Genomic DNA, 22,079 nt, shown 5'->3' with positions numbered 1-22,079 from the left:
CTTCCAAGTGAAAAACAAATTCACAAATTTCAGAAAATCAATTAAAAATACAAAACTAGAATGTCTTGGTTGGATAAGTGTTCGCCCCCCTGAGTCAATACTTGGTGGAAGCATCTTTGACAGCAATTACAGCTGTGAGTCTGTTGGGATAGGTCTTTACCAACTTTGCACACCTTGTTTGGGTAATATTTGCCCATTTTTCCGTACAAAACTGTTCAAGCTCAGTCAAGCTGCATGGGGAGCGTTGATGGGCAGAAATCAAGTCCTGCCACAGATTTTCGATTGGATTTAGGTTGGGCCTCTGACTGGGTCACTCAGGAGATTTATCTTTTTGGTCCTTAGTCACTCCAGTGTAGCTTTGGCTGTGTTTTGGGTCGTTGTCATGCTGAAAGGGGAACTTCCATCCCAATTTCAGCATTCTTGCAGAGGGCAGCAGGTTTTCCTCTGGGATTTTTCATTTTCCTCCATCCATTTTCTGACATTTTCCTCCATCCATTTTCCATTCTATCCTGACAAGTGCCCCAGTCTCTGCTGATGAGAAACATCCCCATAACATGATGCTGCCATCACTATGCTTCACAGTAGGGATGGTGTTCTTTGGGTGATGTACTGTGTTCGGTTTGTGCCAAACGTAATGTTTTGCATTTTGGCCAAAAAGTTCCATCTTGGTTTGGTTAGATCACAAAATTTTTTGCCACATGGCTTCAGAATCTCCGGAGTCAGATTTTTGCATACCTTAAATGGGACTCAAGGTGGGCTTTTTTGAGTAATGGCTTCCTTATTGACATCCTACCATACTGGACAGACTTGTGGAGTGCTTGGGATATTGTTGTCACATGGACACAGTGACCACTCTCTGCCATAAAGGCATGTAGGTCTTTCAAAGTTGCCATTGGCCTCTTGGTAGCCTCTGGGATCAGTTTCCTCCTTGCTTGGTCATCCAGTTTGGAGGGACGACCTGATCTACGCAGGGTCTTAGTGGTATTATACACCTTACACTTCTTAATGGTCTTGTCTTTTTATACCCATCCCCTGATCTGTTCCTTTCCACAACTATATCCCAGAGGTCTTTTGAAAGCTCCTTGGTTCTCGTGGTTGAGTCTTTGTTGTGAAATGCACTACCCAGCAGAGAAAACCTACTGGAACAGCTGATTTTATTCTGAAATAATTAGAATCATGACAATTTAACAAAGGTGGAGGCCAATTAACTTGGTGTGTGATTTTGAAGGTCATTGGTTACACCTGAGCTAATTTACAATTGCTATTATAATGGGGTGGACACTTATCCAACCACGATATTCTTTTGTATTTTTAATGAATTTTCTGAAATTTGTAGATTTGTTTTTCACTTGGAATTTGTCAGTTACGACGTGTAAAGAAAGTAGGAAAAAGTCTGATTTAATGCATTTTAATTCCAGGCTTTAAGGCAACAACAAGTAAAATTTAGAAAGACGGTGTTGACTTTCCATAGGCACCATATATATTTTGATATATACATTATATACATGCACATATATGCACACACACCCTCTATCTCAGGCCGACAAACAGCCATAACGATACAAAAATCAGTTTAACCAATTGCACAGCCCAACATGCGTTCGTTCTTTCCATCATCTCCCACCTGAAGAATGACTGGTTCTGGGTTCAGCCTCAAAGTGTAGGTAAAATGAGCAAGGCCTGAAACACCACTATCCTCGCCATGTCTTTTTGCCAACTGCTGAAGCAGGAGTCGTGATGGGCACCTCAATACATCAGACCAGCCACTTGCAACTTCGGTGTTCAGCTGAATGACTTTCTCAAAGAACCTCACGGCATGTGATACGTTGCAGTGTCCGGGAAGTCCAGCCTCATGGCAAAGTCTCTGGTCTAGCGCCAAGATCTCGTCGGCCGATGCGAGACGTTTGAAGACAACTGACACCCACCCTTTCCTGTCATCACGGAAATGTCCAAAAAACACCTGGAAAGGATGAAAAATATTTTAAACTTCATAGCCTTGCCAATTTATTATATTTGTAGTCTCAACATAATTTCCTCACAATTATTCCAACATCCCTGACAGCATAATCAGTAAATTCCTCAATGACCATTCCATCTACAAAGTATAAAATACAGCCTCATGCTGTGTCTCAGCTTCCTTGTATTTTCCCAAGTTGGGGGCTAGATATGCAGTGATAGCAAGTTTACCAATGAGATATCCTCTCTCCAATCTGACTCCTGGTATAGTACAACAGAACTAAAAATGCTGTCTGTCACAGTGTCAGCAAAAGACAACGTTGCCGATCCCACGGTGTTGGCCACAGTCTGCTATTAAATTGGCAATTTTCTCTGTTTGCACTCACTTATGAAAGTTAAAGATCGTATTTCATCCAATATTGTTTTCAAATTCAACAAGCACGTGGTTGGTTGGCCAGCTACCGGTATGCTCATTATCTTTCCCTGTCTATATCTGTTGATACCCCCATAACACATGAATAATGAAGCTTCTTTGGGAGTCAGGATCAGATCCACATTATTTTGCCCTTGTTAACATTTTCAATGCCATGGACCGCGCATGCACGCACACACACACCTGTTTGTGGTTGAGAAAATTGAGAAGCCTCAGTCGCCACCAGAAGTTCAGCTTCAACTGACCAGATAAAAATTGATGACACCAGCTGGTGCCCAAACAGGCTGGACAAGCAGTGAGCCCAATAAAGTCTGCATCTTTCAAACTGTTGTTAAAGCCAAAGATCATGGACAAGAGGGCCCACACTACAGTCACGATGACCAGAAAGGTGTAGCAGCCACATGGAGCACGAAGAAAACGGCGGTAAAGAGGGCAGCACCACAGGGCCATGACATTTCATCAGCTCCACACCTGTTTAACGTGGGATGATCAATTATAAAAGGCCTTGACATTAACAAATCCAGCATCTCATTCATCGACATTACTTCTCAATGCAACTGTGCCAGAACAGGGTATTTCACAATATACTCAGCAAAAAGTTAAGCAATACAGTGGTACTGACAATAAAAATACGTTGATGAGGAGGGGGGGATGGGGGGGAGAGAGACTAGGGGAAATGTAAAAAATAATTAAATATTTCTACAAGTGTGCACACATTCAGAAAAAAAGAAAAGATATAGTACAATGAAGAAAAAGAAAATTCCACCCTTTCGTATATATATATTGTTGCGGTCTTCGCGCCCGCCGGCGTGCGACGGCCACGTAACTCGAATCGCGGCACGTCGCCCACCGGACGGACAATCCAGTCGTGACCCTCTCGGACTAACGCCGGGAACCAGTCACGGGTGGACCTTTCGGTCACACCGCGATCGAGCCAATCAGCCCCCGCGTGGGATAGGGTTGCTCGCCAAATTCGAACTACCTAAGTACCCACGCGGAGGGTAGACCGGGCGATCGCACCTCGCCGCAGGTCGACTTCGGACACGGGCCACTTGCCACCCGTTTCGTACTATCAGAAGAACCGAGCGGTGTTATCGTCGTCCTCGACGGTTCGATTAATTATCGGGCGTATCCAGCCCACTTCCAACCCTTTACGTGAAGCAAGATGGGGTTCAATGGAGGAAAAGACGAAGCGAAGCGGAGAACAGTTCAACAATAAAGCACGTTTATTCTCGGCACACGGAAGCACACAAATACAATTCCACCAAATGCACACAAAAAGAAAACACAATTCCATTTACACAAAAGCAAACATAAAAGTGAAAACACAGTGCAGAGCTAATACCGACTACCGAGCACACGGCAACACTTATACAATTCTACTTCACAGACGGCGCCGACAACACATACCCAAAACCAAGGAAAAGAAATACCCTCAAGAATGAGGTAGGCCTGGGGCCGAGACCTGGTCGGGCCTACCCGTCTGGTGATGAGACGCGGAGCGGCGATGGCCCGCAACCCGCGGGCCTCGTGGACAGTGCCTGGCAGGGGGTGGGAACGGGGCCCCTTGGTCGCACTATCTCAGCGCGGGGGAAACAGGAGGGGGTTGGTGATGCTCGGGGTATAGAGGATGTTTATTATGTGCGACGAGCGTCTCCACCTCGGCCAGGTCGCGCTGCCGGCCTCCCTCGGCGCGCAGCTCCTTGCACGACGCGAGCACCGCTTCGTCCGACTCGCCGCCTCTCCACAGCTCGTCCCCTCCGTTCCGACTCCAACGCACACGACGAGCAGCTCCACCGCCCGCGAAGTCTTGACTCTCTGTTCCGACTCCTTCCCCTCGTTCCGACTCCTTCGCCTCCGTTCTGCTGACTCTTTCGCTCCGACTTTTACGACTCCTTTGACTGACGAACACCGTCCTTTTATCCCCCCCGTAACTTCGCCTTTGACCCCCTCCCTTTGACCTTTCAACTCGCCTCCCCATTGGCCCGAGAAAAAGTGGGCGTGAAGGCTTTTGATCCACAAATTTGCATATATCGATCGCCCTGGGGCGGGCCAGTCGCCCCTCGCTCACCGATTGGACGGCAAAAGTGGGCGTGTGTCGTTTTTGGATCCGTTTTTGAAGCAGAAAATCCGTGATTTTGTACACGCTGTTCAACGTGCGCCCTACACGAGTCCAGCATCGGTGCCCATGAGTGGCGCGAGATGACGGTGATGCGATGGTGGCGAGTTGTGACGGTAAAGGTCATGGCGGTTGTGGTGAAGCGGCGTTGTGGTTGTGATGGTGGCGATTGGTCCAAAATAAAGATAGTAAAAGAAAAACGGCTATCCTGAAGAGTCGCAGCACGTATAAATGACATGTATTCCCACTAGACAACGGGTTTGGGCCTAACTACACATGCACTTACCGAGATACCTCACCTAAGGGACCTGAATGGTGGTTTGCGAATCTGGTAACCACAACACTACCCCCTTCCCTTTTACAGACTCGTCCCGAGTCGTCAAATTTTCGTGTGCCATCATGTGTAGTTTTCCCCTAGTACATTTTACCTACGGATCCCTGAGTGCGACATTCATGGTATTCGTGTCCCCAAAATAAATAACCTGAGGGCTGCGTAACTACCTAAACAAACTCACTCACACGGACGACTTAAATAAAATTGCCGGCGCTAAGACATACATGCCGGGGGCGCACTCATATTTACAGTACATCTTAACCTTAACTTACAAATTTTACACTAAACCATGGCCCAGGATCACTGAACTCTGCAAAGAAAAGCAGTTAGCAGGGAGCCAGGCTGCCCACATGCAGTCTCTGGCTCAAAACAATGCAGGTGACAGGGAACGTGGCTGGCTGCTCACACGCAGTCCAAGGCCTTCCCTTTTGAACTGAACGCAGTGAACCACAACGGTGCATGGGCTGCACAAACGTAGTCTCCGTGCCAGCTCAAGTGGCACACGCAATGAGCACAACGAATGGATGCATGGATGGATGGACGCAAACACAGTGCACGGGCCGCCACTGCAGGCCCGTGTTGTAGCTGCCAACAGGGCAGTTCTCGCAGCTTGCAAACTGTTGCCTTGATCCTGGCGCACATGGAAATGAACAGGGGGGGCAAAGCAAAAATTGAACGGGGGCTGGTGAACAGGGGCAGTGGGCATGGCATGGCAAAGGCAGCAGGCAAACACAGCCCGCAGAAGAAGGCCGCTGCAGGCAAACTCAGCCCGCAGAACCAGGCCGGCACAGGCCTCGAAGAAAAACAGCCAGCAGATGAACTGGCCGGCACAGGCCTTGCAGTAACACAGCCAGCAGATGAAGCTGGCCAGCTTTTGCCGTCAGTGGAAGTTGGTGGAGGGAGTGCGGTGGTGCTGGCCACTTGGAAGGCGGGCTCGGACCTACCTACCTGTCTCCCTCCCAACCTATCGCCTTTGCCTGTCACTGTACATACCCACTCCCTTAATTTGTCAAACCCCAATTTAGCCCCGACTTAATTTTTTATTGTTTTTATTTTTACTTCCCCACTATAAATCGTCCCCTAACCCCCTTTATCGTCCTTGTTCGGCTAACCTATTCTGTCACCTAGCCTACTCCCAACCCCTACGTTCCCTTCCCGGAGGGGAACAAGGGAGAGCTAGCGTCCTGTGTCGAGGCCCAACGAAGCCTCAGAATGGCCTCCCCAGAGTTCGGCGATCTTAACCCAAAGTGGGTCCAGCGGCCCACAATGACAGCGAGGGGATGGATGGTGCGGAGGGGTACATCTCCTAATCTACCCTATCCATTTAACTGTTGAACTACCCCGGGGCTTTCAACAAGCGCCTCTCGCTTAAACTATTGGTTCTATAAACCCAGATTCCCGTCGCCTGTGTTGGTGTCCTCACAATTTCGGGCCTCGCCCCCCAATTTTCTCTCCGTGCCCTCACACGGTCTCCTGGCTGGGACACGTGGCTCCCTCCGGCAGGCACGACCCTCTGCCGAATCTCCGCTATGGCACCCCGGGCACTACACTGCCTCCGAGCCTACCAGCTCCCTAACACCGGGAGTGCCCCCATGGCACCTCCTGAAACGCACACGTGGCAGGCCGGCCTCCCGGGCCCCTTTCCGAGGGTCACCCGTGCCCACTGCACTGCCCACGCGGCTAATGGCGCCCGGGCCCCCGCACCAAGCAGGCGCACCCGTGCCCACTACTCTATCCCGGCCCCCATGGGCCCTTGGCCTACCGCGGCCGACTAGCCTGGTGCCCGGGGTACCCACTCAGCGATACTCACCTTTCGCAGCCACGCTCCCAAGCCCATCAACAGGGCTCCTGCACCCCTCCAAATGGGTCTCGAGCCTACTTTCCCACCAACAACAAAACGACCTCCATTTTTCAATTTGACTAACCCCCTAACTCACTTTATACTGACCCCGGGGTCCCTTGGGCGGGAGTCACTCCTCCCCCCAATCACTCATCGCACCATGCATTCCCCATTCACTCCATACACACAGACCCGCTGGCCTCACTCACTCACAAAGCACATGCCTCCACCTCATAACTCACCAACAACTCTTCATCACACACACCACCGAACTCTGCCATCCTCCTAACTACCTCCCCTAACTAACTCGTGCTCCCACGTCGTCCCTTAAACTAGTAGCACGTTCCTTTTAACCTACGTAGCTAAACTACGTCCCCTCTTCACATTCACCAGTCTGTCACGGTCTCCAAATTAATCCCATTTTATTTCCCATTTTCCCATCCTAAATCTGGCTACAATCCCTCTAACTAATCCATTCCACGGACTCCATGAGGACTTACCCCTGCCCCATGAAGTCGGTCTAGCTAAGCTAACCCTTCCCCCTAACTAGTTTCCCATCCTGTGCCCAGGTAAGGGGGTCTTTCATCCCTTGCCCAGGAATCCTGTGCACCCGAAAGTGAGGCTTGCTTTTTCTTTTTTTTTTTTCCCCATGCGCAGCACCTGCGCGGCAACTCAGAGCTCGCGCACTTTGCACCTGCCCGTGACGTCATGCAGCTGCACGTGTTCCTCGTCCCTCCTTGGACGGGACCATCCGGCAGAGATACCCCTCCTGCCGGATTCCAACCCCACGTGCAGCCATGACGTCACCGTGCGCATAAAAAAAAACACAAGCCACACGTCTCGAGGGGTTCCCCACGCGAACACATGTGCTTTGCCCGTTGGAGCTTAACACACACGATCGCGTGGAGAACCCGTCCGGTCCAAATCCGTAGTCCTGCCTAAACCTTGTCCGTCCGCGGGATCGGCAAATCCACCGCGTGCGTTTCCGGACCGGGACTTCACTCTCGCAAGCGAGCACGTGGCGGTCTCGTGCGTTGCACAGCACGAACCGCGTGCTCACTGCTGGGTGAACCCGGCACAGTCCTCGAAACAACTACAGCCGCTACTCGGCTTTCTCTCCTCTGTCGCCGTCTCCGTCTCCATTCCACACACGCATACCTGCGTGTTACGACGCACACAGTCCACTCAATCACATTCACACGGGGAGACGCGGCTGCGTGCTCCCGCATGCCAACCGACATCTCCCTCTCATACCGCTCTCTCACACACACGGTCTCCCTTGCACACAGCGACCTTGCACACGGCCGTTCACTCACGCGTGCCTCACTACTCACACAAACCATACTACTCACACATGGTGCTCCATTCACTCGCGCGGGGGAACTCACCCGCGGTCCCTCACCCACACACGCGAGGGCACTCAACCGCTGTGCCTCATCCACACACCGTGCCTCATCCACACACGGTTCCTCACCCACACACGCGGGGGCACTAACCCGCGGTGCCTCATCCACACTGGCCGTTTCACTCACACACACGGCCTCTTCCACACACGGTGCCTCATCCACACACGGCGTGCTGGGAAGCACGTACTCTGGCACCATCGCTACCACACCACTCACACACGGGGTCGCTTCCACACACGGGGCCGCACTCACACCTTGCACCACACACACAGGGACAACCACACTGGGGATTCGTGTCCCCACCAGGGTCTCCGGGGCCTCTATACCCCCCAAGCTCTCCGTGCACCCGTCCACAGCACTCGTCCCCTCAACCTCGCAAAGCACGACCGAACTCACCTGGTCGTGACTCGCCTCAAGGGGGCATACTCCCTCCCCTTGTTCCTGGAGGAGGCCATCCAACTGCTCGCACCGGGTCCCTGCACGCTCCGCGAGCTCACCCCCATTATCCTCCACTACCTCCGTGTGTGTGTGTGCGTCACTTACCCCGTCTTCATCGTGCAGTCTTCCCTCTATCGTTCCCATCTCCCGTGTCTCTGCCAACTCTTCACCCTTTACCTCCCTTGTCTCAACTATTATTTCTGTTGTCGTCACCTCGTGTCTCGTCTCACACGTTTTGGTCTCCCCATTTAATTTTTCCCTTTCGGTCATCGTCACGACCCTGGCCCAACACGTTCCACGACCATTTTTTACCCGCCTCCACCGCGGGCCTGTCAGCCGTTGCACCCCCACCCAGCTCGTTTGCTCCCACACGTGGAGTCGCCATTTTAAGTTCCCTGCTCACGGCCTTCATGCCCGCCTGCAGGCTTCGGCCCATGTTCTGCGTCTCACCCCGTAGTTCTTTCATTTCTTCCTTCATGTTTGCTTCCATTCCGTTTATTTGCTTGTTCATTTCGTTTTTCATTTCATTTGTATTTGTATCCATCTTCTCGTTCATGCCTTTCATTTCGTTTTTCATTTCATTTGTGTTTGCATCCATTTTTTGTGTATTCGCATCCATCTTTTCGTTCATTGCCGCCAGCATGGCGCATAGCTGGGCCATGTTGGATGCACTCAGCTGAGCCGTTTCGGCAAGGGTTGGGGAAGGGTCTTGGTGGAGAGGGGGGGGGGGGAGGTGTCATACACCGCGGCCGCTGCCGCACCCACCTCGGGCCCTGGGTTCAGTTGGGCGAGTCCGTGTTCCTGCACAATCAACATTTCCTGCTCGGGGATTCCATCCTGGACCATGGATTCTACATTACTACACATATACATTTCTAATACCCCCGGCTCCCGCTCGCCTTGAGACGCCATCTTGCTTCTCGTGAAGGGTTAATTTGCTCGCTCGTAATTTGGAGGGAATCGGGGGTCGCTTCTCTCACCCCTGGACCGATTCCCGTAAATTTAGCCGGAGACAGGAGAGCCCGTTTTCCTGTTCTCCGATACCAGTGCCGCGAGGAGGGCGATGAATTTGTATCGCACGACCTGACACCAGTGTTGCGGTCTTCGCGCCCGCCGGCGTGCGACGGCCACGTAACTCGAATCGCGGCACGTCGCCCACCGGACGGACAATCCAGTCGTGACCCTCTCGGACTAACGCCGGGAACCAGTCACGGGTGGACCTTTCGGTCTCACCGCGATCGAGCCAATCAGCCCCCGCGTGGGATAGGGTTGCTCGCCAAATTCGAACTACCTAAGTACCCACGCGGAGGTTAGACCGGGCGATCGCACCTCGCCGCAGGTCTACTTCGGACACGGGCCACCTACGCGACCCGTTCCGTACTATCAGAATAACCGAGCGGTGTTATCGTCGACCTCGACGGTTCGATTAATTATCGGGCGTATTCAGCCCACTACCAACCCTTTACGTGAAGCAAGATGGGGGTTCAATGGAGGAAAAGACGAAGCGAAGCGGGAGAACAGTTCAACAATAAAGCACGTTTATTCTCGGCACACGGGAAGCACACAAATACAATTCCACCAAATGCACACAAAAAGAAAACACAATTCCATTTACACAAAAAGCAAACATAAAAGTGAAAACACAGTGCAGAGCTAATACCGACTACCGAGCACACGGCAACACTTATACAATTCTACTTCACAGACGGCGCCGACAACACATACCCAAAACCAAGGAAAAGAAATACCCTCAAGAATGAGGTAGGCCTGGGGCCGAGACCTGGTCGGGCCTACCCGTCTGGTGATGAGACGCGGAGCGGCGATGGCCCCGCAACCCGCGGGCCTCGTGTGGACAGTGCCTGGCAGGGGGTGGGAACGGGGCCCCCTTGGTCGCACTATCTCAGCGCGGGGGAAACAGGAGGGGGGTTGCTGATGCTCGGGGTATAGAGGATCTTTATTATGTGCGGACGAGCGTCTCCACCTCGGCCAGGTCGCGCTGCCGGCCTCCCTCGGGCGCGCAGCTCCTTGCACGCACGCGAGCACCCTTCGTCCGACTCGCCGCCTCTCCACAGCTCGTCCCTCCGTTCCGACCCAACGCACACGGACGAGCAGCTCCACCGCCCGCGAAGTCTTGACTCTCTGTTCCGACTCCTTCGCCTCGTTCCGACTCCTTCGCCTCCGTTCTGCTGACTCTTTCGCTCCGACTTTTCGACTCCTTTGACTGACGAACACCGTCCTTTTATCCCCCCGTAACTTCGCCTTTGACCCCTCCCTTGACCTTTCAACTCGCTCCCCATTGGCCCGAGAAAAAGTGGGCGTGAAGGCTTTTTGATCCACAAATTTGCATATATCGATCGCCCTGGGGGCGGAGCCATCGCCCCTCGCTCACCGATTGACGGCAAAAGTGGGCGTGTGTCGTTTTGGATCCGTTTTGAAGCAGAAAATCCGTGATTTTGTACACGCTGTTCAACGTGCGCCCTACACGAGTCCAGCATCGGTGCCCATGAGTGGCGCGAGATGACGGTGATGCGATGGTGGCGAGTTGTGACGGTAAAGGTCATGGCGGTTGTGGTGAAGCGGCGTTGTGGTTGTGATGGTGGCGATTGGTCCAAAATAAAGATAGTAAAAGAAAAACGGCTATCCTGAAGAGTCACAGCACGTATAAATGACATGTATTCCCACTAGACAACGGGTTTGGGCCTAACTACACATGCACTTACCGAGATACCTCACCTAAGGGACCTGAATGGTGGTTTGCGAATCTGGTAACCACAACAATATATATATATATATATATATATATGTATGTGTATATATATATATATATATATATATATATATATATATATATATATATATATATATATATATATATATATATATATATATATATATATATATATATATATATATATATATATATATATATATATATATATATATATATATATATATATATATATATATATATATATATATATATATATACACACATATATATACACACACACACACACACATACAGATTTCAGAATCGGATCCGACGAATGCATCTAAGCATTTAGGTTCTCAGACAGTTATTTCCTTAAATGCATGTCCAGGATCGACCCACCCCCATGTCTGGTGGGATTCTAACTTTGATGCGTTGAGATGAGTAAAGAATAGATTCCCTTTCTTATGGGATGACCTTTTTCTCTTTACGACAGACACATTCATGCACGCGAGATAGCTGTTAGCCCAACAGAGGCTCGTCTAACCTCTTTCCATCGACGTCGACACCCACCTCCTTCCACCGACGTTGACACCCACCTCTTTCCATCGACGTTTGACACCCCGTTCAGCAACTCTATGGACGCTAACTGGCTCTTTTTCGTATCGGGCTGAACATTGAGGTGATAATTGTTGTTGACGTTTTATGAGCGCTTCACGTTTTCGCTCGGTAATTCTGGCAAATGGCTGCTTTTTGCCATTCGTCCTGCACCACAAACATGGCATCATAGGCCAGGAATGATCGCGAGACTGAAAGTTTGTCATGTGCAACGATGCGCCAAGAGGCAAGGTGGATTTGGCTGAAGTCTGCTGGAGGCTCTGCCCAGATGGGTGGCCTATAAAAAAGGACGAGTGGACCATTTAGTGAGTCAGTTGGCAACAGCTGGTGGTAGTTCTTACAGCTTTGAGAGTGCTTCATTCAGTTCCAATCAGACGGCTGCTTCATTAAGTTCCAGTCGGACGGTTGGTTAGCTGGCGACAGTTGAGTTGGTGACAGTTGGTGACAGTTGGTGACAGCCTTGCAGCCTTACAGTTTCTCACAGCGCCTCTGCTTCTCACAGCGACAAACAGCTGTCTCTTGGTTGTGGTTGCTGACGGGGTGATGACGTGACGTTGATTGGCGTTCAAGCCTGTTTGCGAGTGGGCACACAGCAAGGCTGGGCACTGGCAACAGACAAGGCACGCTCACACATTTCAGGACGTTTCATTTGATGTACGACGACTTCTATTTGGTGAGCGAGACTGGATTTCTCCCCCCCCCCCCCGAATGATCTGCTAGGTACCCTTGTCTCGTGTTTAATTGTTAAGTAAGGCATGGTGATAATCATCTGCTCTTCCTGATCAATTCTCTTTTTGTATCAATGCCTGGTTAATTCTTTATTTGCTTGATTTGAATTTACCTATTTTCATCACAAGGAAATAAAAAAAAAATTATTTTTATTTTTTCCATATAAATAAATTCCTTGTTGACATTCCAACCTGTCTGTGCTTGTCCTTTCCTTTCATTGATCCACCAGTGTCTGCACCTACATAGGGTGCGAGGTAATTACCACACAAAATGAACTGAAATAGTCGGCACGCACCAGCGGTTAAACGCTCGGCCGCCTTAATTAAGAGCTAATCAAGATAAGATTGGTGCTTTGCCGAGGGCGTGCTCCCCATTCAGGAAACCACGTGACCGAGTTAAATGGCAAAATTAGACGCTGGACACTGGAACTCATGGTTAACTGATTGGCGTTCATGGTTCCAAAGCAACCCACCGTACCACGAAGTTAATAGTGAGCAGTGGCCTCAGGTCCGGCTCTTCCGAGGAGAAACGGGGATTAACCCTCTCATAATACACTCGGTACCCGTGGCCGTAACATATTGTTACAGTTTTTCGAATCCGGTCTGATGAATGCATCCACACATCCAGGTCCTCAGACAGTTATTTCCTGAAATGCATGTTCAGATTAGCCCCATCCTCGTGTCTAATGGGATCTTAAATGTGATGCGTTGAGAAGGGTAAAGGATAGATCTCCTCTCTTATGGGAAGCTTTTTTTTTTCTTTACGACAGAGACGTTCACACACATTCCTTTCACGAGCTCTGAAGCCCACCCTCATTTTTCCTCAGCAGCATTCTTTTGCGAGCTCCGACGCCCGCCTTTTTTGGGAGCGCACGGGTCGTCATGGAAACCGTGCGCCAGTGGGGCGGGGTGAGCTTGGGGCGGACGGCACCCCATGGGGACGGCCCGGGGATATAAAAACGAGCAAGAGAAAGCATGAGGGGCGTTCTGTGAGGAGAGACGTTCTGTGAGGAGACATTTTGGAGAGGAAAAGGCGAAAGAGGGACGTTCTAAAGAGAAAGAGATACGTTCTGAAGAGGAAAGAGATACGTTCTGAGATAAAAAAAAAAAAGCGTGAACAAAAGAGGTATGAGAGAGAAGCGAGCAATAAGCGGGTGTGGGCGCGCAAAAGAGGAGAAGGAAGCGCGCGTGTAGTTGTCTGGCCAGCGCCAACAGTGAGACGGTTTGTCCTGCCCAGAGCTTCGGCAAGTGAGTGTGTGGACTGGCGTTCAAGGCTGCCCTGCGAGAGGCTGTACGACAAAGCTGGGTGCTGGCGATGGACGTGACACGCACGCACGCATTTCAGAACGTTTTTGCTTCACGGATGACTTTCTGGTGAGGAGACGATTTTCTCCCCCTCCCCTCCCACTGAATGATCCGTTGGATACTCTTGTCTGTGTTTAGCTGTAAGTCAACCCCCATTAAACTTCTGCTCTTTGTCTCTTTCCTGGCATTTTGATTGATTTTGCTTTGAAATTCTTGATTTACCTCAGCAAATAAAAAGTTCTTTTTATTGATTTATTTTATTATTAATAAATTATTTGTCGATTTCCAACCTGTCCGTGTTTCTCCTTTCCTTCTATTGTTTTAACATTGTTCGAACCGAGATAGACTGGGAGGTAATTACCACAGATTTGACAAAAAAATCGTCGGCACGCACCAGCGGTTAAAACGCTCGGCCACCCTAATTAAAATCTAATCAGATAATATTGGTGCTTTGCCAAGGGCACGCTCCCCGCTCAGGTAACCACGTGACCTCCAGTTAAATGGAATAATTAGATGGCGGACACTGGAACTCGTGGTTGACTGGGTGGCATTAGTGGTTTTAAAACAACCCACCATACCATAACGTTAATTGTGAGCAGTGGCCCCAGGTCCGGCTCTACCGAGGACAACCGGGGATTAATCCCCCTGAGTGACAAGCTGGTGTCTCGGTACCCGGCACCACAACATACATGTGTATATATATATATATATATATATATATATATATATATATATATATATATATATATATATATATATATATATATATATATATATATATATATATATATATATACACACACTAGTAAAGGTGCCAGTCTTCGATGGGCGTCACTGGCAACATATTGTAAAAGACAGATAGCATGAATGTATTTTAAACAATATATTATATCATTTGTATCCATTGATTATCATTCAGGTTTTCCCCTTCCACTGTCCCGCAGTAGGTCCACTTGGATGACATTACCATGTAGTTTAGTGACTACACAACGTATACCATTCGTGAGTTCCGGAGGATCCATAGAGTGCATTAAAATTACAGGGCACCCTACTTTAAAGTGATCCAAAAGGCTGGATCAGTTTTGTGTACATATTCATATCTTGTAGATTTTAGCTGGCCGGATCAGTTTCGTCTGCATATTCATATCTTGTAGATTTTAGCTGATTCTGAAACTGTTAACAGTATGTCGATCGGATAGTTCTGTGATTTTCGACGGTAGTAAACAGAAGTATGACTTAAGCCTGTACGCCACTATGCGGAGACCCGAGGACCTAATATTTCACAACAAACTAAAAACTCACAAAATTTGAAGATATTTTAAATAAACAATTTATTATAATATCAATTAAATATCATTTTTATCCATCGATAATATGAATTGTTCTGTACAGCTATCGTTGTTCTCCTGGGATCTGCGCATCCATCCACGATCTATGTTCTAATGAAGTGCAGTTGGAATAATAAAAACAGCACCGTGCGGGAGTGTAGGTAATCTCTCCAAAGCTCTCGGAAAGCCTTAAAATGCATCACGATCGGTTTGATTGTGAACGGATATACGGACGGACAGACATCGAGACCAGTTTTATTAGGTCATCATGAAGGTACCGCTTGATATTACGCATTGAAATAGAGATATGAATACTCAAGTGAGTTTATTATATGTCTATGATAGCTTATTAACAGCTCAAGAACATGAGCAATTTACTACGGCATATAGTGATTAATAATAACATACTCTACAAAAGGTTTTACGAACTCATCTTAGTGGTCCTCTAAAAAATGGGAAACATTTTTATTTCTTTTTTATGCAATAATTCCTCCCATTTTGCAAATGGAGAACATGAACTGTTTAACTACCATAATCATCAAAACGAATTTTGAGAGGCCTCTTAAGGAAGACAATAATATCGTTACTATGTATGTCAAAGCTTGTTTCATTTCATGCAGTAACAAAAATCTGATGGTGGAACAAAAAAAAAGGAGCGTGCCGAAATGTGTGTGTGTGTGTATATATATATATATATATATATATATATATATATATATATATATATATATATATATATATATATATATATATATATATATATATATATATATATATATATATTTATATTGTTGTGGTTGACGAAATTCGCAAACCACCATTCAGGTCCCGTAGGTGAGATATCTCTGTGAGTATATGTGTAGTTAGCCCAAACCCGTTGTTTAGAGGGAATAAATGTCATTCATTCGGGCTGCGACCCTTCAAGATAGCCGTTTTTCTTTTACTATCTTTATTTTGGACCAACCGCCATTATTACCACCACAACCACCACCAACCGCATCTCGACAACCACAGCCACCTTCTCCAGAACCGCCTTCACAACATCCACCTTCTCCACAACCGCTTTCACAACAACCACTTTAACCAAAACCACCCAATCACACCACCATCACAACCGCCTCAACCACAGCCGCCATCGCATTTCCATCTCAGCACATGGTTGCCAGAAGCCTGGCATTCATCGAGGGAGAATGGATGATGGCCTCACCCCCTCCTCCCAACGAATAACCCTGCGAGAGGAACAAAAAGCTCTGGAAAAGGCAAAAGAAAGGCCCCGATCCAGGAGAAAAATAACGCCGTTCTTCTGGAAGTTTCCTGCGCTTGCTGGAAGAAGGGGCGGCGGCGAAGCGTGGCAGCAGCAGCGCAGCAGCCAAGGCGGAGCTCGAGATATAAGGAGGAGGCGCAGGCTCTGGTGTGTGTGTGCGTACGCTGAGGTTTTTGTCTCTCTCTAGGCTCTGCATTGCGCGCGCTTGCTGGATCGCGCGCGCTCTGGCTCTCTGGCGGCGAGCTCCCTGGGACGGTCATGACGAGAGCGGCGAAACGAGATTGAAAGCGCCGAGCGCGGAGCGGATCGGGGGAGTTGGAGAGGTGTGGCAGCGACAGAGAGAAGAGTTTCTGTTTTGGGCTCGGGCGCGTTGTGGCGGCGGCGAAGCGTGGCAGCAGCAGCGCAGCAGCCACGACGGGTAGGCTCTGCCCGGACTCGCGCCCACAGACCACGTCTGCCCCCTTGTAGTTGAGGGTGGCCTCTTCCTTTTTCTTTTGCTTTGGAGTATATGTGTTGGCGGCGCCGTCTGTGAAGTAAAACTGTGCAAGTGTTGCCGTGTGCTCGCGTAGTCGGTAGTAGATCTGCATTGTGTTTCTCTTTTACATTTGCTTTTGGTGCATAATTGTTGTAATTGTATATGTGTGCTTTCCGTTTGCCGCGGAATAAATGTGCTTTATGTTGAACTGTTTTTTTCCCGTTTCGCTTCGTCTTTTCTTTAATTGAATCTCCATCTTACTTCACGTAAAGGGTTGGTCGTGGGCTAAATACGCCCAATAATTAATCGGAACCGTCGAGGTTGACGATAACACCGCTCGGTTATCCCGATAGTACGGAACGGGTCGCTTAAAGTGGCCTGTGTCCGAAGTCGACCTGCGGCGAGGTGCGATCGCCCGGTCTACCCTCCGTGTGGGTACTTAGGTAGGTCGAATTTGGCGAACAACCCTATCCCACGCGGGGGGCCGATTGGCACGATCGTGGTGAGGCCGAAAGGCCCACCCGTGACTAGTTCCCGGCGTTAGTCTGAGAGGGTCACGACGGAATTGTCCGTCCGGTGGGCGACGTGCCGCGATTCGAGTTTCGTGGCCGTTCGCACGCCGGCGGGCGCGAATCTGCAACACTGTTGTCAGGAGTGGGACACAAACCCATCCCCCTCCTCGCGGCACTGGTGTCGGAGAGCAGGAAAACGGGCTCTCCTGTCTTCAGCTAAATTCACGGGAATCGGTCCAGGGGTGAGAGGAGCGACCCCCGATTCCCTCCAAATTACGAGCGATTCAAATTAACCTTTTACGAGAAATAAGATGGCGTCTCAAGGCGAGCGGGAGCCGGGGGTATTAGAAATGGATTTAGAATGTGTAGAATCCATGGTCCAGGATGAAAACCCCATGCAGGAAATGTTGGTTGTGCAGGAACATGAACTCCCCCAACTGAACTCAGAGTTCGAAATGGGCGCAGTGGCTGGGGTGGCGGACAAACGGCCCCCACGTGTGAATTCGCCCACGGATCGGACGATGGAAATGTTTGAGGCATTGATGAGGAAAATGGATGCGAATACACAACAAATGAAAAATGAAATAAAAGGCATGAACGAAAAGATAGATACAAACACAAACGAAATAAAAGGCATGAACAAGCAAATGAACGGAATGAAAACTAATATGGAAACAAATGCGCAAGGAATGAAGGAAGAAATGAAAGAACTGCGGGGTGAGATGCAGAAAATAGGCCGAAGCCTGCAGGCAGGCATGAAGGCGACAACAGTGGAGCTCAAAATGGCGACGCCACGTGTGTGAGCGAACGAGCAGGGAGGGAGTGCAACGGCTGTCAGGCCCGCGGTGGAGGCGGGTAAGGAGAAAATAATTCGGGGGGACGTGTTGGGCGAGAAGCGTGACGGTGACCGAGAGGGAAAAACTAATTAGGGTGACGGAGACGTGCACGAGGGAGACAAGAGACGAGGTGAAAGGAATTGCGAGAGAGAGAAAAGAACAATTAAGACGGAAAGCAAGGATGAGGTACGCGGAGATCGTGAAAGAGAAAGGAGTGAAAAACAGGGAAGGACGGGAGCGACTTAAGGAGAAAGCAAGGTTGACCTACATAAAGATAAGGGAAAGACGCCAGAAAGAAGCAGAGACCAATAGACACGAGGAGACGACCGAAAGAATAAAATGTATAGGGACACGGGAGATAGAGGGTGAATTGGACAAGGTTAGTGACGCACAGACACACACACAGAGGTAGTGGAGGACCATGAGGGGGAGCTGGCGGACTGGGTGGAGGCCCAGTGCGAGCAGCTGGATGGCCTCCTCCAGGAACGAGGGGAGGGAGTATGCCCCCTTGAGGCGAGTCACGACCAGGTGGGTTCGGTCGTGCTTTGCGAGGTTGAGGGGACGGGTGCTGTGGACAGGTGCACACCGAGCTTGGGGGGGTATAGAGGCCCCGGAGACCCTTGTGGGGACACGAATCCCCAGTGTGGTTGTCCCGGTGTGTGTGCTGCAAGGTGTGAGTGCGTCCCCGTGTGTGGAAGAGACCCCGTGTGTGAGTGGTGTGGTGGCAAGTGTGCCGAAGGGCGTGCTCCCCAGCACGCAGTGTGTGGATGAGGCACCGTGGGCGAGTGCCCCCGCGTGTGTGAGTGGTATGGTTTGTGTGAGGGAAATGGCACGAGTGAGTGAGCGGCTGAGTGTGAGAGAGACAGCGTGTGCAAGGTCGCTGTGTGTGAGGGAGATGTCAGTGGGCATGTGTGAACATGCAGCCGCGTCTCCCGGGGTGAATGTAATGGAGTGGTGTATGAGCGTCGTGGCACGCGGGAGTGCGTGGGTCGAAATGCGACGGAGACTGCGACAGAGGGACAAAAGCCGAGTAGCGGCTGTAGCTGTTTCGGGGACCGTGCCGGGTTCACCCAGCAGCGAGCGCGAGGTCCGTGCTGTGCAACGCACGAGGCCCCCACGTGCTCGCTTACGAGAGTGAAGTCCCGGTCCGGAAACGAGCGCGGTGAATGTTGCCGATCCCGCGACGGACAAAGTTTAGGTAGGATTTCGGATTTGGACCGGACGGGTTCTCCACGCTGGCGTGTGTGTTAAGCTTCAACGGGCAAAGCACATGTGTTCACGTGGGGAACCCCTCGAGGTGTGAGGCTTGTGTTTTTTTTTATGCGCCGGGTGACGTCATGGCTGCGTGTGTGGTTGGAATCCGGCAGGAGGGTGAATTCCTGCCAGATGGTACCGTCCAAGGAGGGACGAGGTACACGTGCAGCTGCATGACGTCACGGGCAGGTGCAAAGTGCGCGAGCTGTGAGTTGCCGCGCTGGTGCTGCGCATGTGGAAAAAAAAATAAAATAAAATAAAAAAAAAAGCAAGCCTCACTTTCGGGTGCACAGGATTCCCAGGCAAGGGGTGGAAGACCCCCTTACCTGGGCACAGGATGGAAACTAGTTAGGGGGAAGGGTTAGCATAGCTAGACCGGCTCCATGGGGCAGGGGTAAGTCCTCATGGGGCCCGTGGAATGGATTAGTTAGAGGGATTGTAGCTAGATTTAGGTTGGGAAATTGATTAATGGGATTATTTGGAGACAGTGACTGACAGTGAGTGTGTAGAGGGGACGTAGTTTAGCTACGTAGTGTTAAAAGGAACGTGCTATAGTGTAAGGGACGACGTGGGAGCACGAGTTAGTTAGGGGAGGTAGTTAGAAGGATGGCAGAGTTCAGTGGTGTGTGTGTTGAAGAGTTGGTGAGTGAAGTGGAAGCATGTGCTTGGTGAGTGAGTGAGGCCAGCGGGTCTGTGTGTATGGAGCGAATGGGGACGGCATGGTGCGATGAGTGATTGGGGGGAGGAGTGACTCCCGCCCAAGGGACCCCGGGGTCAGTGTAGAGTGAGTTAGGGGGTTAGTCAAATTTACAAAATGGAGGTCGTTTTGTTGTTGGTGGGGAAGTAGGCTCGAAACCTGTTTGGAGGGGTGCAGGAGCCCTGTTGACGGGCTGGGAGCGTGGCTGCGAAAGGTGAGTATCGCTGAGTGGGTACCCCGGGCACCAGGCGAGTCGGCCGTAGTAGGCCAAGGGCCCATGGGGGGCCGGGATAGCGAAGTGGGCACGGGTGCGCCCGCTTGGTGCGGGGGCCCGGGGCGCCGTTAGCCGCGTGGGCAGTGTTGTGGGCACGGGTGACCCTCGGAAAGGGGCCTGGGAAGCCAGCCTGCCACGTGTGCGTTTCAGGGGAGGTGCCATGGGGGGCACTCCCCGGTGTTTAGGGAGCTGGTAGGCTCGGAGGCAGTGTAGTGCCCGGGGGTTCCATAGCTGGAGATTCGGCAGAGGGTCGTGCCTGCCAAAGGGAGCCACGCGTCCCAGCCATGAGACCGTGTGAGGGCACGGGAAGAAAATTGGGGGGCGAGGCCCGAAATTGTGAGGACACCAACACAGGCGACGGGAATCTGGGTTGTTAGAACCAATAGTTTAAGCGAGAGGCGCTTGTTGGAAGCCCCGGGGTAGTTTAACAGGTTAATGGTTAGGGTAGATTAGGAAGTGTACCCCTCCGCACCATCCATCCCCTCGCTCTCGTTGTGGGCTGCTGGACCCACTTTGGGTTAGATCGCTGAAGTCTGGGGAGGCCATTCTGAGGCTTCGTTGGGCCTCGACACAGGACGCTAGCTCTCCCTTGTTCCCCTCCGGGAAGGGAACGTAGGGGTTGGGAGTAGGCTAGGACGATAGGTTAGCTGAACAGAGACAGTAAAGGGGCTTAGGGGACGATTTATAGTGGGGAAGTAAAAATAAAAACAACAAAAAAATAAGTTGGGGCTAAATTGGGTTTGACAAATTAAGGGGGTGGATATAGACAGTGACAGACAAAGGCGATAGGTGGGAGGGAGACCGTAGGGTAGGTCCGAGCCCGCCTTCCGAGTGGTCAGCACCACCGCACCCCTTCCACCAACCTGCACTGCACGGCAAGAGGCCGGCCAACTTCATCGGCAGCTGTTGTGTTGCTGCAAGGCCTGTGCCGGCCGGATCGTCTGCAGCTGTTTACTGCAAGGCCTGTGCCGGCCAGTTCGTCTGCCGGCTGTGTTTGCCTGCAGCGGCCTTATTCTGCAGGCTGTGTTGCCTGCTCGCCTTTGCCATGCCCACTGCCCCTATTCACCAGCCCCCGTTCAATTTTGCTTCCCCCCCCTGTTCATTGCCATGTGCGCCAGGATCAGCAAGCAACAGTTTGCAAGCTGCAAGAACTGCCCTGTTGGCAGCTACAACACGGGCCTGCAGTGGCGGCCCGTGCACCGTGTTTGCGTCCATCCATTCATCCATCCATTCGTTGTGTTCATTGCGTGTGCCACTTGAGCTGGCACGGAGACTGCGTTTGTGCAGCCCATGCACCGTTGTGGTTCACTGCGTTCAGTTCAAAAGGGAAGGCCTTGGACTGCGTGTGAGCAGCCGGCCACGTTCCCTGTCACCTGCATTGTTTGAGTCAGAGACTGCATGCGAGCAGCCTGGCTCCCTGCTAACTGCTTTCTTTTTGCAGAGTCCATTGATCCTGGGCCATGGTTTAGTGTAAAATTTGTAAGTTAAGGTTAAGATGTACTGTAAATATGAGTGCGCCCCCGGCATGTATGTCTTAGCGCCGGCAATTTTA

General features: G+C 50.6%; 1 protein-coding gene across 2 annotated transcripts in view; it reads right to left on the bottom strand.

Annotated features, from left to right (window-relative positions):
• LOC147009672 (divergent protein kinase domain 2A-like) overlaps window positions 1-22,079 on the bottom strand; it is a 35,667-nt gene that overhangs the window by 9,934 nt on the left and 3,654 nt on the right. For both annotated transcript variants that reach the window (XM_085860970.1, XM_085860969.1), the window contains exons 3-4: window positions 2,573-2,860; window positions 1,625-1,960 (exon numbers count right to left, since the gene is read on the bottom strand). In XM_085860970.1, coding sequence (XP_085717096.1) covers window positions 1,625-1,960; window positions 2,573-2,839 — 603 coding nt within the window. In that variant the 5' untranslated portion in view covers window positions 2,840-2,860. The remainder of the gene's footprint in view (window positions 1-1,624; window positions 1,961-2,572; window positions 2,861-22,079) is intronic.

Source organism: Eptatretus burgeri, chromosome 17, assembly GCF_056783735.1.
Source record: "Eptatretus burgeri isolate ZD-2024b chromosome 17, Ebu_testis_v1, whole genome shotgun sequence".
Taxonomy (NCBI): domain Eukaryota; kingdom Metazoa; phylum Chordata; class Myxini; order Myxiniformes; family Myxinidae; genus Eptatretus; species Eptatretus burgeri.
This window is presented reverse-complemented; position numbering and strand designations above follow the sequence as displayed.